A 19516-nucleotide genomic window follows, 5' to 3' on the forward strand; every position below is an offset into this window, starting at 1 on the left:
TTAACTGAAATTAGATATAATCAGAATATTTGAAACTGACATGCTTGCAAAGGTCACTTGGATGATGTTGTGGCACATCCAAGAGTATTAAAAGAACTGGCAGATGTGATTTCAGAACCACTGGCAGTCATCTTTGAGAATTCCTGGAGAACAGGCGAAGTCCCGGCAGACTGGAGGAGGGCAAATGTTGTCCCTATTTTCAAAAAGGGGAAAAGAGAGGACCCAAATAATTACCGCCCAGTCAGTCTGACATCAATACCAGGGAAGATTCTGGAGCAGATCATTAAGCAAACAGTCTGTGAGCACCTAGAAAGGAATGCTGTGATCACCAATAGTCAGCATGGATTTCTGAAAAATAAGTCATGTCAGACGAACCTGATCTCGTTTTTTGACAGAATTACAAGCCTGGTAGATGAAGGGAACGCAGTGGAGGTAGCCTACCTTGATTTCAGCAAGGCATTTGACAAGGTGCCCCATGATATTCTTGTAAAGAAGCTGGTAAAATGCGGTCTTGACTATGCTACCACTCAGTGGATTTGTAACTGGCTGACTGACCGAACCCAAAGGGTGCTCATCAATGGTTCCTCTTCATCCTGGAGAAGAGTGACTAGTGGGGTGCCACAGGGTTCTGTCTTGGGCCCGGTCTTATTCAACATCTTTATCAACGACTTGGATGATGGACTCAAGGGCATCCTGATCAAATTTGCAGATGACACCAAACTGGGAGGGGTGGCTAACACCCCAGAGGACAGGATCACACTTCAAAACGACCTTGACAGATTAGAGAACTGGGCCAAAACAAACAAGATGAATTTTAACAGGGAGAAATGTAAAGTATTGCACTTCGGCAAAAAAAATGAGAGGCACAAATACAAGATGGGTGACACCTGGCTTGAGAGCAGTACATGTGAAAAGGATCTAGGAGTCTTGGTTGACCACAAACTTGACATGAGCCAACAGTGTGACGCGGCAGCTAAAAAAGCCAATGCAATTCTGGGCTGCATCAATAGGAGTATAGCATCTAGATCAAGGGAAGTAATAGTGCCACTGTATTCTGCTCTGGTCAGACCTCACCTGGAGTACTGTGTCCAGTTCTGGGCACCACAGTTCAAGAAGGACACTGACAAACTGGAACGTGTCCAGAGGAGGGCAACCAAAATGGTCAAAGGCCTGGAAACAATGCCTTATGAGGAACGGCTAAGGGAGCTGGGCATGTTTAGCCTGGAGAAGAGGAGGTTAAGGGGTGATATGATAGCCATGTTCAAATATATAAAAGGATGTCACATAGAGGAGGGAGAAAGGTTGTTTTCTGCTGCTCCAGAGAAGCGGACACGGAGCAATGGATCCAAACTACAAGAAAGAAGATTCCACCTAAACATTAGGAAGAACTTCTTGACAGTAAGAGCTGTTCGACAGTGGAATTTGCTGCCAAGGAGTGTGGTGGAGTCTCCCTCTTTGGAGGTCTTTAAGCAGAGGCTTGACAACCATATGTCAGGAGTGCTCTGATGGTGTTTCCTGCTTGGCAGGGTGTTGGACTCGATGGCCCTTGTGGTCTCTTCCAACTCTATGATTCTATGATTCTATGATTCTATGATTCTATGATTCTAACAATGCAACTGGCAACACAACAGAGAGATAGGGCATGGTTTCCACAAACTCATGGAAATATTTTCCGCTTCCATAAAAAAAAAGACTCTGCTCGTCTCTAGGGTTGCCATATTTCAAAAAGTAAAAACCAGGACACCAACAAAGTTGTTGAGCTTTTTTGCTTATGAAAGCACCGGAATTGTTGAGCAAAGAAACCGTAATTTTTTGATTGACATATCTCTCTTGCTCAGCCATGCATCACTTGTACCCTATAGCGGTCATTCAGTACCTTGCAAAGAATAAAAATCTGGCTAAGGTCAACAGTGGCAGGGGAGTGTTTCAATGGGCTATGCTTACTGAGTGTGTACAGAAAATTTTTCAGCAAATCCAAGAAAACTTGTTCTATAACAAGCAATGCAATGATTGCAACAAGCTCGACATAATTAGAGTGAACTCAGTTCCCTCAACAACCCATTAATTAAAAATGGGAACTGGGTCCAAGTTTGTTCTCAGAGCACCGTAGTGGAATGAAGTGAAGCTTGGAAAAGCAAACAGCATGAGAGATTTGTGTCCAGTTCTGTAAAAGTGTCTGGGATTTCAAATAACTTACTTTTCTTTTTCTCCCCCCCCCCCCAAAATGAACAATTTCCTGCCCCGGTAATGCAGGCTTCTCTGAAACCATATTACTGACTCATGCAACAGTTCCAGGTAATCTTGTTGATCAACATCAAACTAATCCTTGTTATTAATCTAAGGGCTGTGTCACATATTACATTTTGTAAATGCACATTAAAAATGTTTTACATTCATATATACAAATATAAAGTAGGAATGCAATAAACATATGAGTCATAACCTGGGAACCAGGACTAGCATGGTTCCCAGTTAACAATAAACTCAATATGCCATAAATTCTATGAAATGTTCTTTCTATTCATGATGCTTGGTCACAAATATGTGCAAATGAGAAACTATTATGCATACTGTGCATATGCTATTTTGTGCCATCAACATTTCTCATAAAGTGAAATTAGAAGTAAATGTTGAGGTTTTTTATCAAATAAACCCATTTCAATCAAGGTTTAGGCCTGATTTTGGCACAGGAACTGCTTTGATCGCCCTGTATGATGACCTCTGTCAGGAGAGAGATAGGGGAAATGTGTCTCTGTTAATTCTCATTGACCTCTCAGTGGCTTTCAATACCATCAACCATGATATCCTTCTGGAGTGGCTGTCCGAGTTAGGAGTGGATGACAGTATCAGTCTGCATTTCTTAATACAGAAAGTATTGATCTGATGTGTACAGATCTTTCCTGTTCTAATTAATTCAAGAGGGTTCTGGAAGATTCTCAGTGTGAAAGAAACAAGCAGGAGGTTCCTGATGTTTGGGTTATTCCTTCAGAGAAGCTGAGTACCGCTGGCTTAAACTGGTTCTGTTATCTCTTTCTGTCAAGGTCATGCTTTGGATGTTTGGGTGAAGTGTGTGATAGAACACACAAACTCTCACGTACAACCAGCCACATTTACATATTTTCATTCTTCTTCTGAAGACTATGCAATCTCATTGATGCAATTGCAAAAAGTTTCTCCCACACTTGTCATATTTCATAGTGATCACTCATTGTACATTTTTTATGCTGCCCAGCAAACTAGAAGAAATGTTTTATTTTTGTAGCACAAAGATACAGTTTGACAAAGATTAATAATCTCCCACTGCCACATCTTATTTATTTGTAGGCCACCTCACAGGGTAAAGCCCCCCCCCCCAAAGCAGATATATATGTGACTTATATATATATATGTCACAGGATCATCAAGGCTTCTAGTCGGCACACCCAATGACCTTTCTTTTACCCATCCACCTGTTGTGATCCAAACTGGATAACTGGAATCACAGACATTCATCGCCGCTACCTGGTTGAACTCCTGGAAAATGAGAACAGAGTAGTAAAAATACCATTAATGTTGAACAGTTCCAATGAAACTTATAGCCCAAATGATTAAAAAATGGAAAGGATACTTCCAACTATCAAGTCCTGGGAAGTACAACAGATTTACTTCATAACATATATCTAGAACAAACCTGTGGACTCAGACACTGTGACCCAGAATTCTTTCCCTATGCTAAACATCAGTGACTCATCATAGCATTGCCTTTTAGCACTTCCAAACCTTGCATTAGAGTCATATTGCAAGCACCGTACATCAAGTTTTCAGCACCCATGGAGACTGGGCTTTTTCCAGATCCATTCCCGTTTGATCAACTGACGTCTACTGAATGCTCAGTACGCACTGTACAATGTCAACTCATTTCTGCAAATGTTAGTCGTGCTCAGAGTAGAGCCACTGAAATTAATGGGCATGGCTAATTTCAGTGGGTATACTCAGAGTACATGTTAGTGGGATATGACCCACTGCACTTCTGGATGCATTTATACATAAAATCTTGAACAACGAAGAGAGTTTTGGCACTGTTAGCAAAAAGCCATAGCCCACAAACAATCATGTCACCACAAGGGCTAAACTGCATGCCATGATAACAAGCCCACAATAAAACAAAAGAATTGGGGTGCCATCTGAAGTATCAAATGGGCAGGCAGGCAGGGCTTGCTGAATTAAACTAAAATTTCAGTCAGCTAGCAGCATTTACTGGTCTTGACTGTGTGCCAGAATGTGACAGGCAGTGAGCCACATATACCTGAACTGTGTGGAAGTCAACCTATTCTTTTCTTTGATTTGGAGTCTGGTTGGAGGGTGTGACTTAACGATCCATCACACCTCTTTCTTTGATTTAGCAACCAAAATATCTACTTCAACAGCCTTTGAAACACAATACGACATCAAACATTAAAAACCTCCTTGAACAGGGCTGCCTTCAGGTGTTTTCTAAACTTAGTAGCACACTACCATTAGCATCATCTTACTTATGTCAGCGCAGTAGCTCCACTTCTTGTCCTTATCATAGTTGCCTGTTGTTGCACACCAGAATCTGCCATGATCAGAATCCTCATTGGTGCAGGTAAAGAATTTGCGGCCCTTGTACGTGAAGGAGAAGACACAGGTCTGGCCATTGGAGTTCCCTTCATATTCTACAGATGCAGGGAATACAAAAATAAGGATCAAAAAGGAAAAAAGTGTTTAAAAATTATGTATGGAAGAAGTGGACAAAGGCCAATCATGCAGGGACTGAGCAACCTTTCTAGGGTTGCCATATGTCCTCTTTTTCTAGGATATGTCCTCTTTTTCAAGATTAAAATTTCTGTCCTGGCAGATTTTTAAAATTTGGCAAAATGTCCAGGTTTTTTTGGTTTGGTGTTTTTGTTTGCAATAACCCAGGAAAATTTTTCTAGTGCATTAGACTCAGATTTAAGGCACCCAGCTAAGCTATGCTGCAGCAGAGAGTCACAACAGAGCAGAATTTTAAACTAGCTACATACTGTATAAATCCCTTCTCTTGTGGCTAAACTAAAAGGACGCTGGCTCAGCTACAAGATCTTGGAGAAGGAGTCTGGGAGAGCAACAGTTAACATCCCCCTGCCCTTAAGGAGAGTCCGTATGTACACGTCAAATAGTTCAATAAATTGTTCTGTGCACGTTTATGTTCACAAAGATGTGGACGTGAGCTGAAATACTTTCATGTGCCAAGTGAGGTAGCAATATGTATTATTATTATTATTATTATTATTATTATTATTATTATTTTGTTGTTGAAAATTAAGAACATTGCTACTAGCAATATACCACAGCTTCTATAGCCTATATATAGTAAAAAGGTAAAGGGACCCCTGACCATTAGGTCCAGTCGTGACCGACTCTGGGGTTGCGGCGCTCATCTTGCTTTATTGGCCAAGGGAGCCGGTCATGTGGCCAGCATGACTAAGCCGCTTCTGGCAAACCAGAGCAGCGCATGGAAACGCCGTTTACCTTCCCGCTGGAGTGGTACCTATTTATCTACTTGCACTTTGACGTGCTTTCAAACTGCTAGGTTGGCAGGAGGTTGGCCCTACTATATATAGTAGGGGTATTTAAAATGAGAGTTGTCATAGCAATCTGTAGCTAAAAGTAGAAGTTGGCAAATGTGTCCTCTTTTTTGCTCTTCAAAATATGGCAACCCTAAAAGCTCAGACTATACTTTTGATTTCCATAATCGATTTCAAATGGTGGATAGTGTTTTCGTTTAAACTATATGTAAATTCTCAGGTGGCGTGTCCATATTTGGTTCCAAGCCAACATTTCCCCAAGCATTCCTATCCCCTGTTCTGTTTTCAGTCCTTTTTGTTCAGATGTTGCATGAGTCTACAAAACAATCAGATTTCAGCCCCCGTTATTTCCTCCTTAGGGGTAGGAGGAAACCACCAGTGCCCCCTATTCACTGAGAAGCCACTATAGAGGCAGCATTGAGGAGGCTGCCGAAGAGATAGCAGATCTAGCCTCCAAGGAGCGCACCGCAGACATTGCTGCCCCTGGGGTGGCAGCAATGGGCAGTGTATTCTTTGGAGGCTAGATTTCCTGCCCCTCTGGATCCTGCCACCTGAGGCAGTAACTTCAGCTTGCTTCATGGGTGGGCTAGTCCTGGCCTGGGTACAAGCGCAGCACAAGCAATGGGGCTTCTGTAAATTGAAAATAAGGCCTAGTGGTGGTTGAAAATCAATGGTGAACTTAAAGATACTTCATATGCAGATATAATATTATTATTATCCTTGTTAGTCTTTTTTTGCCCCAATCAATCCCATATAGCAATCCCTAGTACAGTGGTACCTCGGGTTACATACGCTTCAGGTTACATACGCTTCAGGTTACACACTTCGCTAACCCAGAAATAGTGCTTCAGGATAAGAACTTTGCTTCGGGATAAGAACAGAAATCGGGTTCTGGCAGTGCGGCAGCAGCAGGAGGCCCCATTAGCTACAGTGGTGCTTCAGGTTAAGAACAGTTTCAGGTTAAGAACAGACCTCTGGAACGAATTAAGTACTTAACCTGAGGTACCACTGTAAACCACTGTTTTACATCTCTACCAAACTTCAATGGAATAAGTTCCCTTTTTCCTGAAAATAGTTGACAAGTTTCCTGCCACAACATAGCCTACCTTGAAGGGCACATGCCTTCCATTTACTGTCCTTGTCATAGTTCGCAGTCGTGGCACACCACAGCGTGTTATCACCAGATCCATCCATGGTGCAGGCAGAGTAGGATTTCCCTTTGAAAATGAAAGGGAAGGTGCAAGGGCGTGGTTCTGAGAAAGAAATAAAAGGTTTGGGAATTGAAAAACTACATTAAGAGGGATTAGTGGGAAATGCATGGTAAGAAGAAAGCTGACTCAAGGTCCATATGCAATAGTTTTGCTGTTTCCAGACTCATGAGCACATGAGCCAGCTTTGAAGACAGAAGACCAAACTCTAGATGCATCCGAAAGTATTACCAAAATCATATCTTGAATGTACATCCTACACACCCCTGATTTTTCTCCATAAATGTACACCATGTAGGCTCCCACCAATGTGAATATTTAATTCTGAATAAAATTGCCAAAGAGGAGAAGATGTTTCCAGTCCATCACACAAAACAACCTTGTCTCTCTTCTGACCCACCCACCTCCTCTTATATGTTCCCCAATGGTAAAACAAGGGTATCTGACTTTTCCCTCTGGATTTCACCCCCTACCTGAAGGATCGCAGTAAGTCCATTTGGGGTTTGTATCGTAATTGCTAGTGAGGGAGCACCAGAGCTTTCCAGTAGATGCCCCACTTGTTGTGCAAAATGAGTAGGATTTGCCTTTGTAGATGAAAGGAAAGACGCATGGCCCATGAGAATTGGCAGAAAGTCCTGCAGAAAGGTGGAGACAGAGGGATGGTCATCTCATACAACAGAGGTTCCCTAATCCTGTCATTAATGTCCTATTTCCTATCCATTTTCTCTGTCCTACAACACATTCAAAATTACCAAACTAGAGACTAGATATTGAAAGCAGACTTGTAAATCAGCACTAATTCCTCTAGAAAGGTTCAGTAATTCTATGCCAGCCCCCTTTCTGTGGGCACAGTGAATTTGCTACATTTCTTGAGTTATTTTGCTCTACTCACACGATTCTCTGGTATTCATTGTGATCAAGAATATTTGCTTTAAAATATGAAACAGTGAAAAAAGGGCTCTGATGACTAATACATATTGATTTGTGGTTGAATTTTATTTTTATTTTATTTTCTGGTGTTGGTTTGAACCATGTTCACCTATTTTGAAAGACTGTATTTGTTTTGAACATTTTGTAATGCCAATCCACCTTCTCAACTTTTATTTTAAAAATCAATAAATATTAATTTTTAAGAATAATATTTGGGTTGATCTATGGGAGAGAGGGAGGATTATGTCTTTGTGACATGAGTCACAAGACGTAGGGTGGATCTACACACAGGAAAAAACACTATAAATAAGTAATAAATCAAATCATTATAACAAAAGAAAAAAACATTATTTAAAATCGGATAGAAAAGTTTTGTGCTCTACAGTGCCATCTGGTGTTGCATGTTTTTACACATTTAAAACGTGGGGTTTTGGCTAATGTAGCTGAGTCCTATAATATTCCTTTTTCTATAACTTCTATTGTACCACTGTTACAACGCTATAACTGAGTCAGACGCTAGATCCATCTAACTTGGTGTTGTCTACTCTGACTGGCAAGAAGTCTCTTCCAGCCCTACCTGGAGATTCTGGTGAATGAAATTTTGATGTTTTGCATGCAAAGCAAGTGCTCCCAACGTGGGGCCTTCCAGGTGTTTCAGATCAGTCTGTCCCCAACAAATATGGCTACTGGTCAGTGGTGATGTCTGGAGGGCACCAGATTGGGGAATACTGAACTTCCCGCTCACTCTCCTTGGCCTACAAAGTGCCTTGACTAATTATTCATCCAGCCAACCACTCCTGTTATTCCAGGCCCCTGCAGTATGCTCACTGGTATCAGCACAGTAGCTCCATTTCTTGTCCTTGTCATAGCTCCCTGTTGTCGCACACCAGAAGTTCCCTTTCTGCGAATCTAGATTGGTGCAGGTATAGAAGGTTTGGTTCTTGTACGCATAGGGGAAGACACAGGCTCGTCCACCATCATTACCTCCATGCTCTAGACACAAACAGAGTGAGATTATATGCATTGAAACATACTAGTGATGATCACAAAATACAAAAAACAAAACAAAATGGTGAACAAGTCACATATATTCAGGTAGGTAGCCGTGTTGGTCTGACGCAGTCGAAATATATTAAAAAATAAAAAAAATGTCCAGTGGCACCTTACGAGATCAACTAAGTTTGTTCTTGGTATAAGCTTTTGTGTGCATGCACACTTCTTCAGATACCATATAGATACCATAAGTCACATATATATAAACCTTGCCAGGGATCTCCTTTGCAAAAACTTAGAAAGATAGCTACAAACCAAGGACAAAAGAATTGGTAAGGAGCCTGTGAGAGCAGGTGGCAATTACTCAATTGACAATAATGTTAAAGAAACAAGAAAGTATAAAGAAAGATTAAGTGCATGAATTCAGTTATACTAGATATAAAACAAGACATGAAGATAGCTGGCATTTATGCCAATGTAATATCAGTAATGTTAGAAAAGATGACATGTGACTTTTATGGTCTATGCAATCTTTATCAATTATTAGTAGGAAATATTTGTACAAAAGTGCCTCTTAGGTACATAGTTTGAACCATATTTTCAACTTAACATACTGGTGATGTGTTTCATTTCTTCAGAGATCTTGTTGCTTGAAGCAACTTTTCACTGATCCTTGGAAGGAGATTTGTAATAGTTCGGGTATAAGGAAGATCTATAAAAGCTACTGATGGTAGTCCCAAACCTGTTTAAGAGCACAGAAAGAGTTCAGCTGCATCAGACCAAAGGCCCATCTAATCCAACATTTTGTTTCCATGATGTCCAATCAGATGCCTATGGAAAGCCCACATCTAGATTTAAAGTTCATGAGGATGATCTGTTTGCTTTATTTCAGTAAAATGGCTATGCATATGTGTGACATAGGAAACCAGAAATAGAAGAAAATACAGGTCACCTTTAGGGGAACATGCTTTCCATTGTAACATGTTTTTTGTGCCATGGTCAGTCGATGTGGCACACCACAGCTCATGATGGTCATCCTTGGTGCAAGAGGAATAGGATTTATTCTTGTAAATAAATGGGAAGACACAGGGATGATCAGCTGAAATGGAAACAGGGGACAAAGGTGTAAGAATAAGAACTACAATTCATTAACTGGAAACAGTGTGGTTTTCATCCATGCATGTGCAACAGCTGTCTCGATTTCCACTTACTCAGCATTCAGGTTTCTAGTCATAATTGAAGCTGGTTTAAGAAAATCACACACCAAACAGCAGTATTTGTCAAGAAACTACAGCATCAGTATGGATAGTGGCTAATATCATGTGAATGTGGCTTCAAAAACTAGCAGCAAGCAAGCAGTGGATGCAGAGCAAGCCACTGCTTCTCATGCTGTCTCCTGTGGTGGGCTGGCATTCCCCCCTCCCCAGTGTGCCACAGACTGGTACCATATGTAGCCGCTGGAGCATCCCACCCAACCTGGGCTGTGGTAGTGGCACTGGGGACCAGCAGCCATGCTTTCTTAGTCTATGTCTGAGTGCTTATTTGTTTGTTTATTTTGCCCAGCAGTTTCCCAGGAAAACCCAATCTTTACCACTGAATCAGATCAAACGGCAATTTGGGTTTTCCATGGATTGCCATTTGCTCCAATTCAGCGGTAAAGAGTGGGTTTTCAGGGGTGCCAGGTCCAAAAATAAGCAGTCAGATGAGTTCCCCAGCAACTCTGGGTGGCTAACATCACATACTAAAAAATCAAACATTAAAAACTTCCCTAAAGAGGAAAACTTCCCTTCAAGGGAGCTGTTCATGTTGAGTTCCAGCACCTCTTTTTCTAGAAAAAAAATAGCACTGGTAAGCCCATTAACTCAGTGGAACTTACTGATGGGTGGACAGACTGTAAGTCATCTTTTCCCCACTAAGACAGGACCATAGCTAAACAGAAGTTGATGCAAGTGATGGCTAGCTGTAAGAGATCCTTTGAAAGCAGAGATCAGTGATCCACTAGCCTCATTAAGATGAATCAGAAACAATTCATGGAATATTTCTTACCCGTAGCTTCAGTCAACAATGGTAAGAGACCACAGGAGAACAAGAGGAATGCCATGATAGAGCCCATCTCTTCTCTAAGGGACTCTGACAGGCATGAGGCGGGTATTCTTTTTATAAGCCCCACTTAGACCTTTCCTTCCTTCAACTACAGTTGTCTGATGTTTGCACAAGAAGTGGCAGAGGTTTGTATTTCCCAACAGCAGCTCAGTGTGCCTCATCATTTTTTGTTTCCTCTTTGTACACAATGCTAAGAAAAAGGGAAGTGAGTCTTATCTTGCAATGAGTAAATAAGGAGGCTTCCTTAGAAAAGGATGGCCTTTTCGCTGACAAGTATGGTGAGGAAATAATTACACTGTTAATTATGTAAAATTAATAATATTTACAAATTACATAAATTATATAGCAGACAAATAAGACAAATAATTTCATATTTGGCAAAAACTAAACTACAACAGATGGAAACAAGATGACCTTGTCAGTTCAGAATAGAAATTGCTTGTTCTTACATCCCTAAGCAGGGGTGGGGAAGCTCAGGCCTGGCCTCCAAGGACTCAGCTATACAGCTGCAAATAAAATGTTTTAAGTGGGTTTTAAGTGTAATATACAATGTGACACTAGAAGGCAATGATGAGCCTTATGGAAAATTCAATGTATTTTTAAAAAATGCTTTTAAAAAAGCATTTTCAGAACGGTTTTTATATGTGTCTAGATTCCAACCAGGTCTCTCTCTCTGGCCCTCAAGATGTTCCTTAAGTCATACACCCTGCCGAGGCTTGAACACTCCTTGAGTGTTTTGGCCTGAGCTGGATCTACATTGATCTGTAAAAATGTTATTAAATATGACGTTATATCATTCTCAATGCAATTTTCTATTGTTGAAGGCTCACTGCTCTGCAGTGCCTTCTGGTGTCACATTTTATTAACACATTTTTAACAACCAGTATAGATCTGTCACTGGCTGGAATGTGTCATTGAACTCTGATAATACCTCTTGCTTGCCAGAGTGGAGGAAAGAAAGGGGTGCTTGAATATTTTAGAACCTAGTCTACTTTATAAAAGTAAACATTACAATAATTGCTGTTTGTGCTTTTGCCTCTGGCCCTGCCCACCAAGGGCATGTGGCCCCCAAAGTTTACCCAGAAGGGAATGTGGCCCTTGCATTACAAACTGTTCCCCATCTCTGTGATATGGAGCTGATTTAGTGAAGACTGGGAGAAGATTCTGATTATAAGAGATGGTGAAGCTAGCTTATCATACTGAGTTTGCACAACCTCTAACTTCTTCTTTCAAGTCTTTAAATAGCAACCCACACATGGCATGTTCTGCCATGTAAGGCTCATAGCTTGGCCTGGTGCAATGATGTTCTGTATCTGGTGAAGCATGAGTCATTTCTCTTGATAATTTAACAGCAACAGAGCAGTCTCTAAGTTGTTCTATGTTTGTGTTGTGTAAAATTGGTTATCCAAATTTTACAGCACTCACATAATATACAGCCTCTCCAAGTGTCCCTATTTTCCAGGGAGCAGTCCCAAATTTACAGAAACCGTCCTGGTTTCTGGTTTGATCCCAGAATGTCCCTATTTTCCTTAGGACACCCCTATTTTCATCAAAAAAAATGTTGAAGGATATGGTAGGACATCCCAATTTTCATTGGAGAAATGTTGGGAGGGTAGAGTTATGCAACCCCCAGGCCAAGAAGATAGGTACCGTAACTACAGTGGTACCTCGGGTCGCAGACGGTTCAGGTTACAGACGGTTCAGGTTACAGACTCCACTAACCCAGAAATATTACCTCGGGTTAAGAACTTTGCTTCAGGATGAGAACAGAAATCGTGCAGCAGCAGCACAGCAGCAGCAGGAGGCCCCATTAGCTAAAGTGGTGCTTCAGGTTAAGAACAGTTTCAGGTTAAGAACAGACCTCCAGAACGAATTAAGTTCTTAACCTGAGGTACCACTGTATACAACCTTTAGAAGACATCTGAAGTTTCTTAATGTTTACTGTTTGATTATGTTTTTATATATTTTGGAAGCTACCAAGAGTGGCTGGGGCAACCCAATCAGATGGGCAGGGTATAAAAAACAAAATTATTATTATTATGATTATTACTACTACTACTACTACTATGAAATAGGATGTCCCATTTTCACTGGAGAAATGTTGGTGGGTATGTAATAGCCACTTTGGGGCGGGGGGGACAATCAGACAATTGATTGTTGTTGCATATACAGTGGTACCTCTAGTTAAGAACTTAATTCGTTCCAGAGGTCTGTTCTTAACCTGAAACTGTTCTTAACTAGAGGTGTGCTTTCGCTAATGGGGCCTCTTGCTGCTGCTGCGCCGCCAGGACACGATTTCCGTTCTCATCCTGGGGCAAAGTTCTCAACTGGAGGTAACTCTTCCAGGTTAGTGGAGTTTGTAACCTGAAGTGTTTGTAACCTGAGGTGTTTGTAACTCGAGGTACCACTGTAATTGCAAACTGATTGGAGAGGGATCCACAATGATTTATTATTGCAGTGGGGCTATCCACATGCTTATTTGAAAAGCCAACAAACTGCTATTGACCACAGCAGCAAAGTACTGCTTGGTAGTGCTTTTCCTCATCACTATTTTTTTTCCATATAGTTTAATGATGCACAGTCTTTGCTTCTCCTGGCAGCTCATTTTTTCGAACCATGGGCTGATCTTGCCAAAAGTTAGCACTGGGCATCTTTATAAACAATTCTTTAGAAACAGGTTATATTTGTCTCTAGCTTTCGTCTCCATCTCAGAAACAGGAAGCTTTTTATCATCATTTTGCATCTTTCAAACAGGATGCTTTTTAAAATTGCTTCAACCCCATTGTGTAATAATTGCCTTCCAAACTGACCTGACATGAGCAACAATTTTACTCTGAATCTGTGTTTAGCTTTATGCTTTATGCGACCCCAGAGTGAAAAAACAAAAATAAAGATATTTTTTGCAGGTATCATGCTGTGTAGGTATCAGATCTGGCATGATCTAAAGAAATTATGCAATTTTTGCAAGCTCAAGGGAATGGAAGACACTAGCATAAGATGTTTGTATCTTTCGCCTGCTGTTTGGTTGTTTTAACTGTATCTTGTTTTGAAACCGTTTTGTGGATCTGTGGACTGAAATAAAGATATTTAATTTGACTAGCATAAGAAGAGAAAGAGGTTGCAGGAAAAGGAGGGGGGAAACCAGAAGGAAAATGGGTGAGAACATGCAGTGGTGTCAATTGAAGTCGAGCTTTGCAGAACTATGTATATAACAGACCATATGATGATCTGCTTATTCCTTTTTTTATATAATTTTTATTAACTGGCCAATCACATCAAATTAAATCACATCACATAAATTCCAAATTACAAAGCCAAATTTTTAAATTTTGTTGGGGGAACCCATACTTCAAAATCCAAAGGAGGATTCAGATCATCTTCTTATTACTGCGTTAATGTCCAAATCAGTCCCAATCAGTCCAGACAAAGTTCATAATTCTATCCAGTCTTATCTTGGTGTTTCCAGACCATATCTTGTTCATATAATTTCTCTTTTTCCTTTACGATCTCTTCTGTTAGTCTCCTTAAGCCGATAAGCAAATATAATAATCCTGTGTGAATTTCCCATTCCTCCAGTCTAAGTCCAGATGGTTTCCATATATCTCCTTCGTAGATAACATCGCTCTTTCCATCCTAAATTCGGCATTTGTCACTCTTAAGTCCCACCGAGGAGTTGATCCACGATATGTAAACAGCTCTATTTCTCTCTTTCTCCTCCCAGACCCAAGAGCTGCAACGATGCCTCCCAAAATGGCGACGGCATTTTTAACTGCGTCATTCCAAAACTCTTAGCTTTCCAGCTTCATCTTGAAACATTGCTTTGGTTCGAAAGTTTATCTCCACACAGCCTTAAATCCACAGCTTAAGTCCTTTTCTGACTCATTGGGGGAGGGAATTCTTATTGAGTCACATAAAAAAAGGAAAGGCAGGTTTTTTCCCCCCCTCCCTCCTCAGTCATTTGTCATACCGTATCTTGACGTATCTTCTCATATTTTATTCTTGTCTTGTTATCAGAGATCTCTTCTGTCAGCAGTCTTTACTCCCCCTTTTTCCTTGAAGTATGTGCAATTTATCTCGTCCAAATTGTTTCTTTTGAAGATTCTTGCAACTAGTGGCGCGGATCAGGGACGGCGTCCAGGAGTGCCGGAATCCCACAGGAGGGCTTTGTGCCTAGTGCCCCCACCCCCACAAATTCGGGGGTGGTATAGGGCACAGCAGGCAAGGGCCGTCCCCCCCACAATCCTGGGGGGGTTAAGGAGGCTAATTACCCCCATCATAGCCTCCAAATTACCTCGTGTGGGTCGGAGAGATGTTATTGTCAGCCATCTTCCGATGCGCCACCTAGTGCCCCCACCCCGATGATCTGCTTATTCCATTAGTGCCCTGCACTGACCAAAAAAGTCCAGGACTCACTTCATCTGAAGACGGCTGAATGTGTCATTTTGACTGCAGTGAACCACCTTTAAACAGGAATTATATCCCATGTTGTGACTGAAGTTTTGTAAAAATTTTCTTTTTGAATTGTTGCACGGCAGCCTTGTGGACGTGTACGTCATTGCTTTGTACTCCATACAATGGACTTTAACTTTCCCCCTTTTGTGGTCTGAATATCTGTTACTGCTTACCATGGTATATCACACCCTGACAAACTCTCCCACTGATCCATATCCCTGCTTTGCCTTAAGCTGATCATTTGCATATTATCACCTTCCATTACCTTGTTGGTTTTGCACAGCAAACAGAGCACAGCTGGTGCATATATTTGGCAGACAGACAGAAAGCATCACATAGCCATTTTCAAATGGTTGAATGGAGCCCGACAAAGGAAAGGAAGCGCTTCTGATGAACTGTTGTGTTGTTTTAGACCACATGACATTTCCTACAGGCTTTCAAACCTCAAGTAGGTTACTGAAGAGCATAAGACTCTGCCATACTGAACAAGATTGTACTGTAGCCAGTGTGTGTGTGTGATGTTATCGCCAAAGATGGCATTCTAATCTGACTGCCCTGATCCCAACCACGATTAATATTTTAAAAAGTCACCCAACAAGAAGTTATCCAGAAGATAATGAGCCAGAACCTTCAAAACTATAAGGAAAGATCCCTACAAACCTAGTTTGGCCCCTGTGGGAGTGTTTCTTCAGTGGGGCTATGTGATCCAGTGTTAGGCCTCACTGTGCCTCAGAAATCAGCACACCTCTTAAGAGAGGACTGGGAGCCCGTAACTGAAATCCTACAGTAGTTTAAAAATGAACTGTCAGAAGAGTGAGCCGAGAAAATCAATCCCCTTAAGAAAAAGATCGAGAAAATGAGGGGGAAACTATATGACATTAATAAAACTGCAGAGGCAGCCTGGAACTAGGAATGAAATATAGATCTGTAATAAAAGCTGTTAATAAAGCTACTGTAGACCTTTAGCTATGGGGAGCTGAGGGGAGAGGGGGTATGGGGGAACAGGGTCTCCCCTCTTTTGTGATCACCTGGTTTAAATACATTTTTACAGATGTGCAAAGAGATCCCTCCAGGCACCTGGTCTGTTCTCATACGTGTTGGAATTCTAAGCATCGACATGCATTGTAAAAAAGTGTGAAGCTAAAATATTAACAACTGTCTATCTTCTAAGCAATTGGTGGTTTCAGCAATCCAAATCCTTATCCGATGTTAAAAATAAAACAATTTATACATTCTTTCTCAATTCCTGCCCCCCACCCTCAAGTGATCAGCAGGATAAGAACAAAAACTTTATTAGATCCGTATAGCAGAAGACCATCATCAGCCATTATCATTATTTTTTTTAATGAGAATTTCTACCCCATCTTTCCATTGAATGAACTTTCCAGTTGGATTACAACAGGTGGTAACCGCATAACACAACCAGACCTCAGATATACAAACAAAACTCAGCAACTCTTAGTCCTTTGGCTGATGGATGGGGCCAGAGCATCCTTCCATTCTCCGGCAATTCCAGGACAAGGTGCAGTTGGAGCCTGTGTTTTTCACCTTATTCAAATTGGCACTATATCTGACAGAAAGACAAATAATTACACAGTGGAAGCAAGGAAGTCTGGGATCACTGCAGCCACCCTTCACCATAAATTTATTTATCTATCTCAGGGGTCGGCAACCTAAGGCCCATGGGTCACAAGCGGCCCACGGGGGTCGATTAACTGGCCCATGGGCCCCCACCGCCTGCTCAGTCAGCTCCCATGCGCCGCGCTAACATTCAGAAGAAACTTGGACTTTGCTCCCTCCTTTCTTTTATGGTATGCATGGGTAGATGGTAGATTGGGATTTAATTACAGGTCTTTGGATGAATTTTTGGAAGATCATCAAAGGTTTGGAATAGCCAATTTTATAATAGCCAGTGGGGAAAGTGCAAATGTCTTGTGGTACCTTACCTTCTAATTACTTTTCTCATGGGCTCTCAGTGTTTCTCCCTTGGACAATGTGGGTTACAAACACCTCGGGTTAAAAACACTTCAGGTTACGGACTCCACTAACCTGGAAGTAGTACCTCAGGTTAAGAACTTTACCTCAGGATGAGAACAGAAATTGTGCACCAGCAGCGCAGCAGCAGCAGCGGGAGGCCCCATTAGCTAAAGTGGTACCTCAGGTTAAGAACAGTTTCAGGTTAAGAAGGGACCTCCGGAACAAATTAAAGTCAAAACCTGAGGTACCACTGTAGTCATTGCTGGGCTGTTTTAGTTTCATGTTAGGATCCTTCATCGGCAGTAAACCAGATGTATGATGTACATTTAATTCATGCTGTGAATACTGGATATCCAAACTTCTAGTTTTTCCACTCTTAAATTCAGTTTTAACCATTTTGGCAACCACTTGCATAAAAAAAAAACACACAATCAATATTTATCAATACAGTGGTACCTTGGGTTACATACGCTTCAGGTTACATACGCTTCAGGTTACATACGCTTCAGGTTACACACTTCGCTAACCCAGAAATAGTGCTTCAGGTTAAGAACTTTGCTTCAGCATAAGAACAGAAATCGTGCTCCCGGCACGGCAGCAGTGGGAGGCCCCATTAGCTAAAGTGGTGCTTCAGGTTAATAACAGTTTCAGGTTAAGAACGGACCTCCAGAACGAATTAAGTACTTAACCTAAGGTACCACTGTACATAGAGGGAATAATTCTCGATATCAGGTCAGATGTAATCCTTTTCTAAGGAAGCCTCCTTATTTACTCATTGCAAGATAAGACCCACTTCCCTTTGTTCTTAGTATTGTGTACAAAGTGGAAACAAAAAAATGATGAGGCACACTGAGCTGCTGTTGGGAAATACAAACATCTGCCATTTCTTCTGATTGTGCAAACATCAAACAACTGTAGTTGAAGGAAGGAAAGGTCTAAGTGGGGCTTATAAAAAGAATACCCGCCTCATGCCTGTCAGAGTCCCTTAGAGAAGAGATGGGCTCCGTCATGGCATTCCTCTTGTTCATCTGTGGTCTCTTACCATTGTTGACTGAAGCTACGGATAAGAAATATTCCATGAATTGTTTCTGATTCATCTTAATGAAGCTAGTGGATCATTGGTTTCTGCTTTCAAAGGATCTCTTACAGCTAGCCATCACTTGCATCAACTTCTGTTTAGCTATGGTCCTGTCTTAGTGGGGAAAAGATGACTTACAGTCTGTCCACCCATCAGTAAGCCCCACTGAGTTAATGGGCTTACCAGTGCTACTTTTTCTAGAAAAAGAGGTGCTGGAACTCAACATGAACAGTTCCCTTGTTCTGTTATAATAGCAATGGCATCTACCTGAGAGGTGCTGGAACTGAGTTCTGGAGAGTTCCGGCTGAAAAAACAACCCTGGGCCTTACTCCCCGGTAAGTGTGCACAGGATCGCAGCCTTCATAGAGGTTCCATAGCCCTTAAACTAAACCTCAGGCATGTATAACTAAGGGCAGACTGAAATTCCTTCCACTTAAAAACGGCTCATCCTTCCCTTGCCATCCTGTTGGGTAGCAGAGATGTCTGAAGTTGGTAGCAGCCTACTTTAAAGTGAAACTAATGTGAGATTCAGGGGTATGATCATCATTACAGAGTTTTAAGTTCTCCACAGCAATTCACTAGAGTTTCCAGGAGGGAGTTTTTTAATTTTTATTTTTTTTAAAGGATTTCAAAACCTCAGCATTCTTTTTTATTTACCAGTGCAAATAACTTGTAAGAAATGAGAGCAGACAAACAGAGCATTTGTCCCACTGTTGGTTTAAGGAGAAGTTGCACTCATGGTCTCATTTTGACCACTTGATCAGGTCAATGCCATGGCCAAAGGTTAGGAAGCAGAATGCTTGGCAAGAGGGTAGTGAGCAAGAGAAATCCAATCAGATTTAACAGATCTGTTTGCCCAGAGCATCTGTTTGCTGCATTTGGGGGATATTTGGAAATAATGTTCGCTATTCTCACGCGGGTGTTCATCACCTTAATAACTCCAGGATCATGACAGATGAATCCTACTAGCACACTCAGTTAGGACCTAATCAGGACTCAGTCTCAGGATTTGTCTTTGGTGCCAGGAATCTACTCTGGAATGTGCAAAGAAATGGCACAGATGTCCTTGTGCATGAAAAGGGATGTGAACAGCCATGCATATACACACATATGGGTCTGAGATAAGTCTTTGAGAACAGAAAGGGGTAGCTTTTAAACAGCTTTAGAATCAGCACTTTATTTTATTTTCTCCCAAATTAATCACCAAG

General features: G+C 41.4%; 1 protein-coding gene across 1 annotated transcript; it reads right to left on the reverse strand.

The window, feature by feature from the left end:
* Positions 1-2215: 2215 nt before the first annotated feature.
* On the reverse strand, positions 2216-10914 carry LOC310746715 (epididymal sperm-binding protein 1-like). The gene is made up of 7 exons (XM_083580703.1): positions 10745-10914; positions 9651-9797; positions 8534-8698; positions 7249-7410; positions 6674-6820; positions 4512-4676; positions 2216-3513 (listed from the first exon to the last, which is right to left on the reverse strand). Exons 1-7 carry the CDS (start codon positions 10809-10811, stop codon positions 3479-3481), a joined length of 888 nt encoding a protein of 295 aa, XP_083436829.1. The 5' UTR covers positions 10812-10914; the 3' UTR covers positions 2216-3478.
* Positions 10915-19516: the final 8602 nt, after the last annotated feature.

The sequence above is a fragment of the Podarcis filfolensis genome, assembly GCF_964270895.1.
Source record: "Podarcis filfolensis genome assembly, chromosome: 13".
Lineage (NCBI taxonomy): Eukaryota > Metazoa > Chordata > Lepidosauria > Squamata > Lacertidae > Podarcis > Podarcis filfolensis.

What these genes read in the sequence shown, in the direction of transcription:
- LOC310746715 (XM_083580703.1), bottom strand. Translation starts at nt 10,811, where the DNA reads ATGGGCTCTATCATGGCATTCCTCTTGTTCTCCTGTGGTCTCTTACCA. An exon ending in GAAAGCATGTTCCCCTAAAG is followed by an intron (nt 8,699 to 9,650) that starts GTGACCTGTATT and finishes GTTTGTGTCTAG; the next exon opens with AGCATGGAGGTAATGATGGT. An exon ending in GAAGGCATGTGCCCTTCAAG is followed by an intron (nt 4,677 to 6,673) that starts GTAGGCTATGTT and finishes CTGCATCTGTAG; the next exon opens with AATATGAAGGGAACTCCAAT.